Source organism: Tenrec ecaudatus, chromosome 3 (genome assembly GCF_050624435.1).
Source record: "Tenrec ecaudatus isolate mTenEca1 chromosome 3, mTenEca1.hap1, whole genome shotgun sequence".
NCBI classification, from domain to species: Eukaryota; Metazoa; Chordata; class Mammalia; order Afrosoricida; family Tenrecidae; genus Tenrec; species Tenrec ecaudatus.
In genome coordinates, this window is record NC_134532.1 from 120525425 (window position 1) to 120538534 (window position 13110).

A 13110-nucleotide genomic window follows, 5' to 3' on the forward strand; every position below is an offset into this window, starting at 1 on the left:
CGACTAGCCCATTTTACGGATGAGCTTGCTGTTGAGCTGGCTCTGACTCACAGCACCTCTAGCCCCCAGTAGGACACCGCAAGCACTGTCTCAAGCTCATGGTTTTTATGTTTGAGCTCTTGCTGCAGCCATTTGGTCAATCCATTTAGAGGGAGGGCTTCCTCCTTTTCATTGATGTGCAACTTTACCAAGCACGACACGTCCCTCCTGGTAACGTGAGCACAGGACTGAGACAGCCTGCCCGTCCTCCCTGCTCAAGTGCCTGCTGACTGTCCGTCCCATGTGTCCCCGCGACGGTGTTGGTGCTGGCAGCCCGCGTACTCTCAGTATTCTTTACCAACACCACCCTGTAAGCGCATCACTTCTTCTGAGGTCTTTCCCATGCCCGCCTTTCACAGATCAATATGGCAAGGGAGTATATTAGGACTTGAGTTAGGTACACCTTGGTTCTCAAAGTGACAATTTAGTTTTGTAATACTTTAAATCGATCTTTTCAGCAGATTGACCCAATGCAATGCATTGGTTGGTTTCTTGACTGCAACTTCCGTGGGCGTTTATTGTGGATCCGAGTAAATAAAATGAAACGCTGGCCCTCCTCCAGTTCGAGATGCTCCTCTTCCGGCACTATTATCAGTGTTCTACTGCGATACTTAAGGTTGTCAATGGCTAACCCTTCAGAGGTGGACCGCCCTTTCCTACTTCTTAGCCTATTCTTATTTTGGAAACTAAGCTGAAACCTGTTTACAGGTGACCCCGTTAGTATTTGAAAAACCATTGGCATAGCTTCCAAACTTACAACATACAAGCTATCACAATATGACAAACAAACAGATAGGTAGTGTTTAACCGATGAGAAAATGGAAGCCAAAAGATGGTTTAACTTGCTCAAGGCCACACATGTTGGAATTGTGCAAAGTTGTGGTGTATATTCAGGTATGTCTGACTACTTCCGGCAGCATAGTTAGATCTGAGTGGATTGTATCTACCAATATAATTTCACTGCCTGGTTTCCCTTAACTCGAGACAATTTCACGTGGATAAAACTCAAAGGGACACTTGTAGCTTGTTCTTGAGGGTCACTATGAGTTGCCATTGACTCGATGGCAGTGAGTTTTTTATTTTTGTTCTTTTTGCTTATCAGATGAAACGAGATTTATTGGTCTGGGTGTATTTAAGTTGGTTCCCTGAGAGACTCTTGGAGGCCAGGTTTACTTGTTCCCGTCAGTCCTTTTCCGCAGAGAGGATCCATCGCATGGAAGTGGTGGGCAGGTGGTAGATGCATACGGCATAATGAAAGTCATGTAAGCCTATGTGTAGGATCCTTACTTCTTTCTAGGAGGCCATGTGGTTGTAGAGAGACTGAGTCTTTTGGTGACCTTGAGACATAATGAATTCCCTTCACTAACATAGCCTTCATTACCATGTCAGATCTTTAATGTGCTAGCATATAGAAGGGGTTGAGTTATGATCTAGTGATTGAATGAATGATCTCCAAATGTGAAGAGTGAGAGTGAGAAGGACGTGTTCCGTAGGTGTGGGGTCTTTGGAGGAGAGTTATGTTTGTCTCCAAGTTGGGCAATAACCAGAGTTTGTTATTGTATCTTTTCCCTGTGTACCCATGTCTCCTCCCTGGTATAAATCTGTTCTCTCATTGTTCAGTTTGCCCTTTTAACCTACCCCTTTTGAGTAATTTCTGACTCATAACAATACTATAGGACAGAGTACAACTGCTGCACTGGGTTTCCCAGACTATAAATCTTTATGGCCGTCACAACCTCATCTTCTCATACAGAGTAGCTGGCGATAATACTGTAAATAAGAGTTAGTGGCCCATTGCTCATCCCACCATACCACCAGTGCATCTTATTGGATGAATACACACTATAGATTTTTTTTAGCAATGACTTTATATTTAGAATGAAAAAGACACTCTTGATGTTACATGATCATCTCCTTTTGCTGTGGGAATTTAAGAAATACTCCCTTTTGCGGTGAGTGATAAAACAAAACGAAATACCATTACCCTCAAACTGACTCCGACTCATGGTCACTGCACGTGTGTCAGAGTTCAACTGTGTTCTCTGTGGTCTTTTGAGCGCCCGTGCACACAGGGGGCTGGGGGGTGGGCAGGCCTTTCTTTTGAAGCATGTCTGGATTGATTTGAGCTACCAATCTCTCAGCCAACAGCCAAGCACTTAGCAGTTTTAAGCACCCCCGGGCCCTTTGGTTAATGATCGGATGGACATTTTGGGCTGCTAAGGAATCTTTCTTGTCGAGTTCTGGCCAGTATAATAATGCGATCCTTTCCACTTTCAGCTGTCCCATTTCCTCCAAGTCACCGGCTGACGGCGAAAGAAGTGTTTGACAATGATGGGAAACCTCGTGTGGATATCCTAAAAGCACATCTCATGAAGGAGGGCAGACTGGAAGAGAGTGTTGCGCTGAGAATAATAACCGAAGGGGCTTCAATTCTTCGACAGGAGAAGAACTTGCTGGATATCGATGCTCCAGTCACAGGTAAGTCCTGTAGACAGACTCACTCCTGATTTGTACCCCTGTTTTATTCTTTCCAACAGGCTTTTTATTCCTGTAAAGAGTTATAGTCTCAGAAACCCACAGGGAATTCTCCTGTGTCCTATAGGTGTGCGGTATGTCAGAATCGACTGATGACAGCGAGCTTTGAATTTAACAGCAAATCAAAACTTGTCATGAGCCAGAAGTCTGTAATTTCCAGACTCCTCTTACTATTGAATCTGTATAATAAGCACTAAGGTTATATGTATATGGAAATATTTTTATTTTTTAAATTGTGATTTTTAAAACAAAATTGTGATGTCTTAAAAAGAGATGTACAACTTGGAGGTGATAAAGTTATTCTGAAGTACTACTGTAACTAAGAGCATTGATGAGGTTAAGAGGATTATTTTTGTTTTTGTTTTGAATAGTAGAAATACTAACTCATCCAGTGAGCACAGAATAGTCATTGGAAAATGCGTTAGTCTCGGTAGACTAGGGACCCGAATTCATAGACACTCAGATGTGTATAAGAAAGAGCTTTATATAAAGGACATTTGAATATTGAGAAAACGTCCCAGCCAGGTCCAGGTCAAGTCCATCTGTCCGATATTAGCCCATATGTCTGACATCACTCTATAAACTCCTCTTCAGACTCAAACAGAACACATGAAATGACGCTGAATGCAAGATGATCAATGGCCAGTGGGTGGGAATCTTGTGGATCCAGTGGCGTTGTAAGCATCTCAGTGTTCGGGGTCTCCATGTGGCTCCTCTGGCTCAGGGTATAGCCTAGTTCCATGTGTCTTCTTGACAGGGATGTCTCCTAGGGAGTGAGCTGAGAGTGAGTGTCTCCCGCCTCCAAGGAAGAACACAGAATTCTCAGGAGAAGGCCATGCCCACACAGCGGCCTCATTGGCTATGACCTGATTGGCAGGAGAGACTCTACCCCTTCACTCTTAATCCTCTCAAATTGACAAACGATGATATAACTGCCACAGGAACCATTAAGCAAAGTATCCTAAAACTTCCACAGTGACTGAGAAAAGCAACAGTTTCCAGAGTGAGGTTTCCAGATGAGCACACCCCTTCTTCCCATCCTCCTCCTCACCAGCATAACCGGGGAACTCGTAAAAATGCGTTTTGAGACTGATGATGGCAACACACATACAAATGTGCTTGACATAATGGATGTGTGTATAAATTGTGATAAGAGTTGCATGAGCCTACAATAAAATGATTTTTTTAAAGCACATTATCGGTCCTCTGCCATGACAGTTGAGACCAATTCTCCAAGGAGAGGCCCTACATTCTACAGTTTATGAACTTTTCCGGGTGATTCTGATTCTCATTCAAGTCTGAGCCCCACTGAAAGAAAGGAAACTGAATGTGTCTCATCTCATTTAGGTGCCCGGTGAATTTGTTCTGCAGCCCTGGGCTGCATCAATGCAGAGCTTCTCTTAAGTGGAAAACCACTTGCTGCTGAGTTGACTCTGAATTAGAGTATTCTCGGTTATAAAAACAAAATCTTGTCAGAAAAATGATTTCGTATATAGGCAAGTACTAGACATTTTAAAATTTTGTGTGTGTGTGTAATTTGGTAAACTTGCCAGTTTTTCAAGATGATGGAAATGGGTATTTTCTTCTTTAATGTTATCATTTTGATAAATTACTGTTTGGAATAAAGGAAAATTTTTAGATTATTTCATATATATATAAGTGATTGTGTTTTCTTTTAAATTGTCATATATGCATAATAGTATTGTCTTTCATATGCTTGAGGGGACTTCACAAAGTTCATTGAAAAATCATAGTATCTTTCAATTCTGTTTTCCCACAAACTTTTAAATTTCCCTTCTATATTTAAATATAACTGTTAAGAGTGGCTCTCTAGGATATTGGACTAGGCTTTCTTCGTCAAAATGCCCCTACTGCCTATTCCAACAAGTTCAAATTGCTTACATTTTATAATTGGTTGTCAATAATGATTTTTGTATTTATAAATAATTTTTTTAAATGACTTTGAATGGGTCAGGTGCCAGGATCCCTACTAGCTTCAATCATATTAGCAATGTGTAGTAATTATTGAGTAAATTGACTTCAAATATTTACACTGTGCACAGCACAGTGTTCCATTTTCCCTGTTTGAAATTGTATCATGAATTATCTTCCATTTTTAGAGATTGTGCAAAGGAACATGCACATCTTAATTTTTATATACCAGAACACTAAAAATTATAACTATATAAGTACTAGTATAACATCTACTAAAAAAACCACCCCAAAAAGGAAACTATGGATTTGATATGTGTATTAGTAATAAAGGGAGAAAGTTGAGGCTTTCTACTCCCATAAATCGTCACAGTCTTGGGAACACACAGGGGCAGTTCTACTCTGTCCTGTAGGGTCACGATGAGTTGGAATTGACTTCTTGAATGTTGTTTGTTTTAAATTAGTGGTCAAACAATAGCTTTAAACACTATCTTTATCATTAAACTTGTTTTTTCGGTTAAAAATCAATGACTCAAATGTTTTATTGGAATCCTATTTGAGTTTATTGTTTCTCCATTTCACATCATAATAATCCGCTGCCTATGACAAGTTTATGTGAAGTACAGTAATGAGCCCAGTAGGTACGAAAAGGAGTGGTGATCAGAAGTAAAAGCAAACATGTGCAATGGACATCGAGGGCCATGTGCTCTCCGGGATGTCGTAGGCAGCTCCTCTGTTTGATTCCGTTCTGTCCTGAAGGAAAGGACCCCAGAAGTCTGAGCTCCTGGTGTTTATTCTCTGGACCCTGGCATCTTCTTAGAGTGAAACCATCCTTGTGCTCCACAGAGCCAGGTTATATCTGCCAAGACCACAGGTATGAAGAGAGGCAATCCTTTAATGTTGGAAGTCAAGACTAAATGATGCACACTTTCCGCTGTAACGGTTGGAGGAGGGGCCAACCCAAATTAAGCCTTTTAGTTAGGAACTAGAAATAGATGTGGCAGTATCACTGAATATGTAGTAATTATAATCCAGACAGGGGAAAATATCTTTTTAAAAGATTTTTATTTGATAATGACTTTTTAAAACAAAAGATTTGTATTTGATAATGATAGCAAGGTGCTAAGAATCCTCAAATGGATTACATTTTCAAGATTATGGAATAATAGCAGCAGAGGGGGTTGGAAAATTAATGTTACCATTTATCAAAGGGAGATAAATTTTTGCATATAATTTACCAGAATGCTAAGCTAAGTAATAAGTTTCAACCTATTAGTTTTTTAGTTCATAGCTGACACATTGAGGAGCACAAAAGAAAAGTGGATATTGATCAGAGAAAATCATAATCTCATTGGATTTCAAGATTTTTCTAACTTCTTAGTATATAGATATGTACTTTTAGATAGGTGATTTTGCTCTGATATTTGCTTTTACAAGGGCAGCTGAACCAACAGTGTATTATTTATTTTCATGCTTTCAATATTTGCCATTTGGGAATCATACTCTATAGGTGTACTTTATTATTACCAAGCATGACATTAGAGTATCCAATAAAGCTGAAGTTTATTCTTAAGAATCTTTGCTCAGTTCAAAGTCTCACCCTTCAGCAAGATGGTGACCCTCAGCCTCAATTCCAGGAGAAGGAAGAAGAAGTAGTAGGAAGACAAAGAGCAAAGGGGGGTGGGGAAGAATGAAAATCAGATGGGTATAAATCATAACCAGTGAAGAAAGGTTATGAGGAACGAATACCTTTCTAATTGGGGGCAGGTGAGTCTAATGTGCAGTCTGACCAGGGTGGTTTTCCAGCGGGGTTAGAAATGGCCCTTTACCTGCACAAAGCCGGTCCCTGACCATGCTAAGAAGACGAGTGGGTCTGTGAAATGTTGCTGGTGTGGAATCCAACATTAAATGCAGGAAATACGGCAACCGGGCAGACCGTCCACAGTGACTGAAAACAGGCCCAGCTCAGCCTGCCCTCCACTCCTCCCCCCTTCTTTTATCAGTGATGTCAGTCTAAGCTCTTTAGAAAGAAGTTGTGCTAACAGCGGTGTCCTGATGCGTCCTCATGTTAGAATAACCCGGGAATTAGTGCTGCAGCCATCTGAAACCTGGCAGTTCCCTTAAGCACTTTTTAACGGCTTGTCTTTATAAACATGGAAACATCATGTGGGATATTTCTCCCTTTACATGCAGTGCACTTTCTGTCCAAGAACATGGAAGAACATGGGAACTCGGAACCCCAACCCAGCTCTCTGCCTCTTTCTCCGTGGAGGGGAGATTGTGCAGTGTGCACTTTACGCTCAAAGATTGTCGTCCGGATTATCAGATGGGGGCGGCCACTATCTGTGGGAATACAGACGCATGCTGTCTCGGTCGCTACATGAGAGTGAGGGAAACATGAGTTATGTTCTGTGCACTTTCCCAAGCCGCCTTCCCCGATGTCAGGAATGCGCATGTGTGTTGGAGGCATTTTGCCAAGAAACACCGTTTCCTTCTATAACATTTCTCTGAATCCTGAATTGAGATTGTCTTTGTTCCCTTGCAAACCTACAAATGTAAACACGCATTTAAAACATAGCCAAATATCAGTGTGGCAACTCTCTTTGGTGGCTCCATGTAGAAAACATGTTTTTGAATCCTGGAGCTGGTACAGGTGGTGTGGGTTAGACATATCTTAATAACACAGGTTGCTGCTCTTCACAGGCTCATCAAATACCAGGGAAAACGGAAACATATTTTCGAATATGTGCTTCAGGCTGTTAATTATTAAAGTATAAGATCTAGATTTATTCAAGCAAATTTAGAAGCATCCGAATGGATAAGCTAAAGCTAAGAGATTTTCTTATTTTCCAAATGGCTAAAATTTCCCTGACAGTTCCCATTGATTATGTTATATTTCATCTTAGAGTTACGAAATTCTTTAATGGCTGGGATCTCATCTGTGATGTATTTAGAAGGAGAGCTCTTTTGAAAGGTTTAGAAACTGTGGATAATAAAACAATGAATCATAGTCCTAGACTAGAATACTCAAGGTCTACTGGGTCGTCAGACCTATAAACAGACAATTATTTTAACTGCGTTAAGAACTCTCTTGGAAACCGTATAGGCAGGTGTAGGAACTCAGATCTTGGTAGGTTTCATGAAGGTTGAATTGGATTAAATATGAAACAGGTTGAAGGAGTGTTGTGGTCAGAGACAGTGTCATTGTGAGGACCCTGTTATTCACGAAGGAGCCTTGGTGGCTTACTAGTGGGTTGATTGTTGGACTGAGCAGCAGGTTGAAGCCACCTTTCTCTTTGGGAGAAAGCTGAAACTTTCTACTCCCATAGAGAGTTGCAGTCTCAGAAATCTAAAGGGCGCAGTTCTACCCTGTGAGTCGGAATGGACTCACCGATGAATCGATGGCAGTGTGATTTTGGTTATGAAATAAGAGCTCTTGGATGATCCAAATGGCTAAACCAGTGGTTCTCCATCTTCCTAACGCCACGGCCCTTTCATACAGTGGTGACCTCAACCATAATATTGTTTTCATTGCTACGTCATAACTGTAATTTTGCTACTGTTAGGAATCGGGTGACCCCTGTGAAAGGGTCATTCGATCCCCAAAGGGGTCATGACCCACAGGTTGAGAACCGCTGGGCTAAACAATAGACAAAAGCTAAGCAATGCTGGTTGCTTGAGCCCATTCAGAGTGGCCACCGAAGAACCACCTGGCCTGTGATCTACTTCCTTGAGAAGCCTTTGGGGCACAATCTTACTCTGACACAAATGAAGCTACCATGCTGCAGAATTGCCTCAAGAGCAATATGTGTGGGTTGAATTTGCCTAGTAAATAGAAAGGTGTGTTCATGGAGGTATGCTGTGTGAAGACCGAGTTTCTGAAGGGTGGGAGGGGTGTGAGTGTGTATGTGCCACGTTGACATCGGATACTTTTCTATAAGGCTTTAGGGCTTGGAGGGCGTCTGTGGAGCCCTGGTGATGTAGTGGTTACTTCTTGGACTGTAGTCCACATTGTCTGGGAGAAAGACGGGGCTTTCTATTGCGGTGAACAGTTACAGTCCCCGGCCCCCACTGGGGGTTGCAGTGAGTCAGCGGTGCATTGATGGCAGTGTGACTAGAATAAGATTCTGAAAACTTTCTGGTGAGACTGAACTGGAGTGGGGAGCGGGGATTTGACTAGAAGAGGGGTTGATTAGGAACCTTTCATCCTAGCCCAAGGATTTCAGTGTAGCTTTGGTAAGGTATGGGACTGAATTGACTAGAGCGCCTTATATCAATAATTTTTATTGATTTATAAAAAACATCAGGTAAGGTCCTACTTAAAAAGAAATCATTTGTCTATTAAAGATTTCTTGAATATGGTAAGAGAGCTTATGCAGAGATCCAATTTACTACATTTCACCTTGAAGGTCCCCTATGTTCCTGCTTTTCTTTTGATATACCAAAGAGCATTGCTCTCATTTGTGAGGCAAATGCAGATCCAGAATTTAGGTTTTTAAATGGAGTTGACTTTGAACCCCTTGTCTGCTCTGGCTGGAGAGGTTATGGCAGCCCCGGCTGGGCGAACTGCTAATCTCTCTCTCCCTTTTGTCTGTTTCCTGCAGCGGGGGATTTGTCCCTGGGGCAGCAGAGGATCCCCTCAGTGGCCAGGCCTGCCATTTAGCATGTCAGCCCGTTGCCAGGAGAACCCTCTGGCTTTGTTCCTAGATGTGAGAGTGGACCGGTGGCCAAGTTTAAGGCCAAGGCAGGCCTTCCCTTCCAGCAGCTGACGTCAATTAGGAGACATCCCCAGGCCTGTCCTCTGGGGAGAGTTAAGTGGGGATAAAGAATCTAGTGTGTTTGGGGACCAAAAAGATCAGTGTTTATTCTCCTCCTACGATCGTTTGTCACTTTCAAAGAAGTGTGGTCTTAGTTGGTATGGAGATGAAACCTTACTTCTGGGGCATTCTGCCCAATCGTGATGTCTGTGGCCAGATCTTCCTGGCCTGCCCTGCCGCCTGAGGCCTGTTTGGGTTCTCAGCCTGCTGCTGGCCGGTCGGTACCTTTCGGCCTAGCCCCTGGCAGCAAGCACCTCATCATACCGATGTCCTCCTTCCCCGGAAACTGGGCACTCGGCTTAAACATAAACAGACAAGCGAAAAGATATGACGGGAAAAGGTCACAACAGGCAGACCAAAGCCCTTTGCTCTGATGTGTTCACAAAGAGGCACAGGCAGCTAAGGGACATGTCGAGGTCTGAGGTTAGTTTTTAATCGCCCACGGACCTCTCCTAAAGGGCGATGGACACGGCGGTGGGGAAGAGGAGCGGCTCCCTGCCTCTGCCCCTCACTGACGCTCAGGTGCACGCCCATCACCCCCTGGCGTGCCTCTGTCTGTTCACCCCTTTGGTGTACGCTGTCTGTCTTCGGAAACCCTGGTCACTCATGAGGAAAGGGAGACCTAGAGTGTTGAAGTCCGTGTTTTTCAGCCTTGAGAGTGTAACATCCACCCACAAGGTGTGGTAAACCAGATGGCTAAGCTCTACCCCCAATTTCTTATTCTATACATTTGGAACACCAAACCCCTGGCAACGAGCTGATTCAGACTCGGAGGGACCTATGGGGCAGAGTGGACATGGCTCCATATGTCTAGGATCATAAATCTTTCAGGAAACAGACAGCCTCATCTTCCTCCCATGAAATCTGGGATAGGGACTGAGAATGTGAATATCCAGCGAGTTCTCTGGTAACCATGATACCCTGAATCACGTGGCAACAGTGAGGAACTAGCTGGTTTAAATAATTATCCTGAAGATCTTGCTTGCAACAGTCACTCGTTTGCATAATCTACATTTAGCTTTTTTATTATATGTACTATTCTAGCTCGCTTGATAATATTAAAATCATGTACTTTCAGTTGATTTGACTAGAATTTGTATGGACTTATCACTGAAAAAATAGGAAGAATGCCGACATTAAACAAGGCTCTCAAAAATAAGAGGAATACACGACTGTGGAAGATAGTGCGACGTCACTGCATCTGAACGAAAACTGGGCTGTAGCAGCCAGCAGAGGGAAGACCAACAGCAGGGCTTGATTTCGCGGCACAGACTTTTTTTCTCAGTGGCATACCACTTCTGAAAAATCATACCCGAGCTTTTCTTTATAAGTTGAGTATTTTAAATTTCTAATTGTAACCTGTTATGTCAGATAATTGAACCTCTTTCCTGTTGTTACGGGACAGTTTAGAAAAGAGAGTATGGGTCGAGAGCATTTGGAAGGGAAGTTGGTGGTAATCAGTGCCGTGTTTTGTTAAGACTGTGTCGGACACAGAGAGCTAGTTCCTTCTGGGTAGTGCTGGTGCAAGCCGACAGTAATCTCGGAACATCAATCAGTATGGAAGACCATCAGGAAGAGGCCTTTGACGGGCATAACAATCAACTCATAATTACATACACATATTCCACTCTCAGCAGTGCTATATCTTCTCTTCTTAAATTTCCTGCAACTTCGTCCTTTTTCAAACAGTGAGAGGTTTAGGCCTCATTGGTAACTCACACACTCAGTTTTTATAGGGAGATAACAATTTTTATTCTGAAAGTCTGAAAGTAATAACGCTCAGTCGTATCACTTGGACAAGTATTAGATATATTAAAATCAGCCCGTACGGTGACGTTAAGGAGTGTTGTTCCAGGACTCTGAAGCACCTGCAGGTAATAAAATCCTGGTCTCTTCGCTACTGGAGAAAAACTAAGACAATTCACTCCACTAGAGGGATGGGGCCACGATCCTTCTCTTTTCTCCTGTCCCACTCGCTACCAAAGTATCTGTAATGATTACAGACTTTCTTTATTTTTACCTTGTCATGAGCTCCAGAAACATTTATTAGCTTTAATGGACATTCTCAAATATGGTCACAGACTGGTATCGATCATGGAAATTATCATTGGTTTAGAGCACAATTTTAAATTATATGTATATTTGTAGTTTAGTAATACTATTTTCTATATATAAAATTGTTGACAGTAGATCATAATGGAGTTTTATAGCCTTTGAGGGAGGGACAACTTTGTGACTTCTTTTTATTGTATGGCTTTATTTAGTAAGTTCAGTAAGTGTTAAATTATTAACAAATGTTTATAAATACACCCATTTATGTTTTATAAATATAATAGTAAACAGGTTTTTAAGTTAACATTAAGTTCATATTTTTGTTAATCTCAGTTTTGAGCACTATGCATGTTTAATACTCAATTTTTATATAACTCAATGAAGGAGATATTTTTTACAGTTTATTTTTCAGACGAGCAACCTGAACCTAATGAAATTTGGTAGGCTACTAGATATTACACACCTGCTGCCACTGAGATCACTCCAACTCAGTGTAACTGCTCTGTAATGTGTCCAAGGCTCTCTGTCTCCTGATGAGTGGCTGCTAGCTGTGATCTTTACTGAGCGGCTCATCACATTGCCATTGTGCCACCAGGACTTCTTTACCTGCCATTACTCAGTTAAAGGGACCAGAACTGACCTTGAACCCAGGCGTGGTTAACAAGGTCGATTTCCATTTATTTGAGAATGGAACTTATCTTCATAGGTGGATGAAATTCCCAAATCTGTGCCTGTATTAATCTGGGTAGACTAGAGAAACAAATTCATAGACACTCATGTGTATAGGAAAGAACTTTATATACAAGAGCAATTGAATATTGAGAAAACATGCCAGCCCAGTCTAGATCAAGTTCATTAGTCCTATATTAGCCCAGACATTTGATACCAGTCTACAAAGTTTTCAGATTCATGAAACACATGCAATGATGACAAATGCAGGAAGATTGCAGTCAAGTGGGTGGATAGATCTTGTGGATCCAGTGGTGGTGTAAGCATCTCTGTGTTGTCAGGGTCTCCACATGGCTGCTCTAGCTCCGAGGCTCTCACTGCCATCAGCCTGTCTCCATCTGTCTTGTCAGCTGCATTTATCTCCCAAGGAGTGCACATGTGTCCTGCCTCCAGCAAGCTATTTATCTCCTTAGTGTCTACATATGAGGACATCAAGTTGAAGCCTGATTGACAGGCTAAACTCTGCTCCTTCACTCTTAATCCTCTCAAATTGACACCGTGTTATGTAACTACCACAGGGAGTAAGTTGCATCTCTTGGTATTTAACTATGCTGAGCTGATTTTATTATTATTATTATTATTATTATTATTATTATGTTCCATATTACAATACTAAATGCTAAGTATCTTAGGATATTGACTAACTGTCCCAATGGCAATAGTTGACCTCCTCTGGCTACACATGGAGGAAAGAAGCCATGTTCTTACCAGTCAAAGAGTGTTGCCAGGAGGTAGGGGAGTCAGACATGCCTCTACCCTTCATCCTTCTTCACCCTTCATTCTGACACCAAACATTTCTCCCGTGACACTCTACTTTTCTCTAAGGTTCAATAATCTGTTGCTATGGCCGCATAAAACTCACAGATACTACTCATGATTGAGGTACTTTATTAGAGATGTTAATCAGTTACCACTAGCCACAATAAAAAAAGATTAAGGATAATCGTTAGTCCATAGTAACACCTCTCCTCAGCCAGCAGCTAAGCCATACCTCAGTCCTCAACCT

The 13110-nt window shown here is 42.0% G+C and overlaps 1 protein-coding gene across 1 annotated transcript in view; it reads left to right on the plus strand.

Moving 5' to 3' along the window:
• Positions 1-13110, plus strand: part of PPP3CA (protein phosphatase 3 catalytic subunit alpha) — a 348928-nt gene that overhangs the window by 165020 nt on the left and 170798 nt on the right. Inside the window, exon 2 of the mRNA XM_075543988.1 lies at positions 2317-2517. Within this exon, the coding sequence (XP_075400103.1) occupies positions 2317-2517 (201 nt within the window). The remainder of the gene's footprint in view (positions 1-2316; positions 2518-13110) is intronic.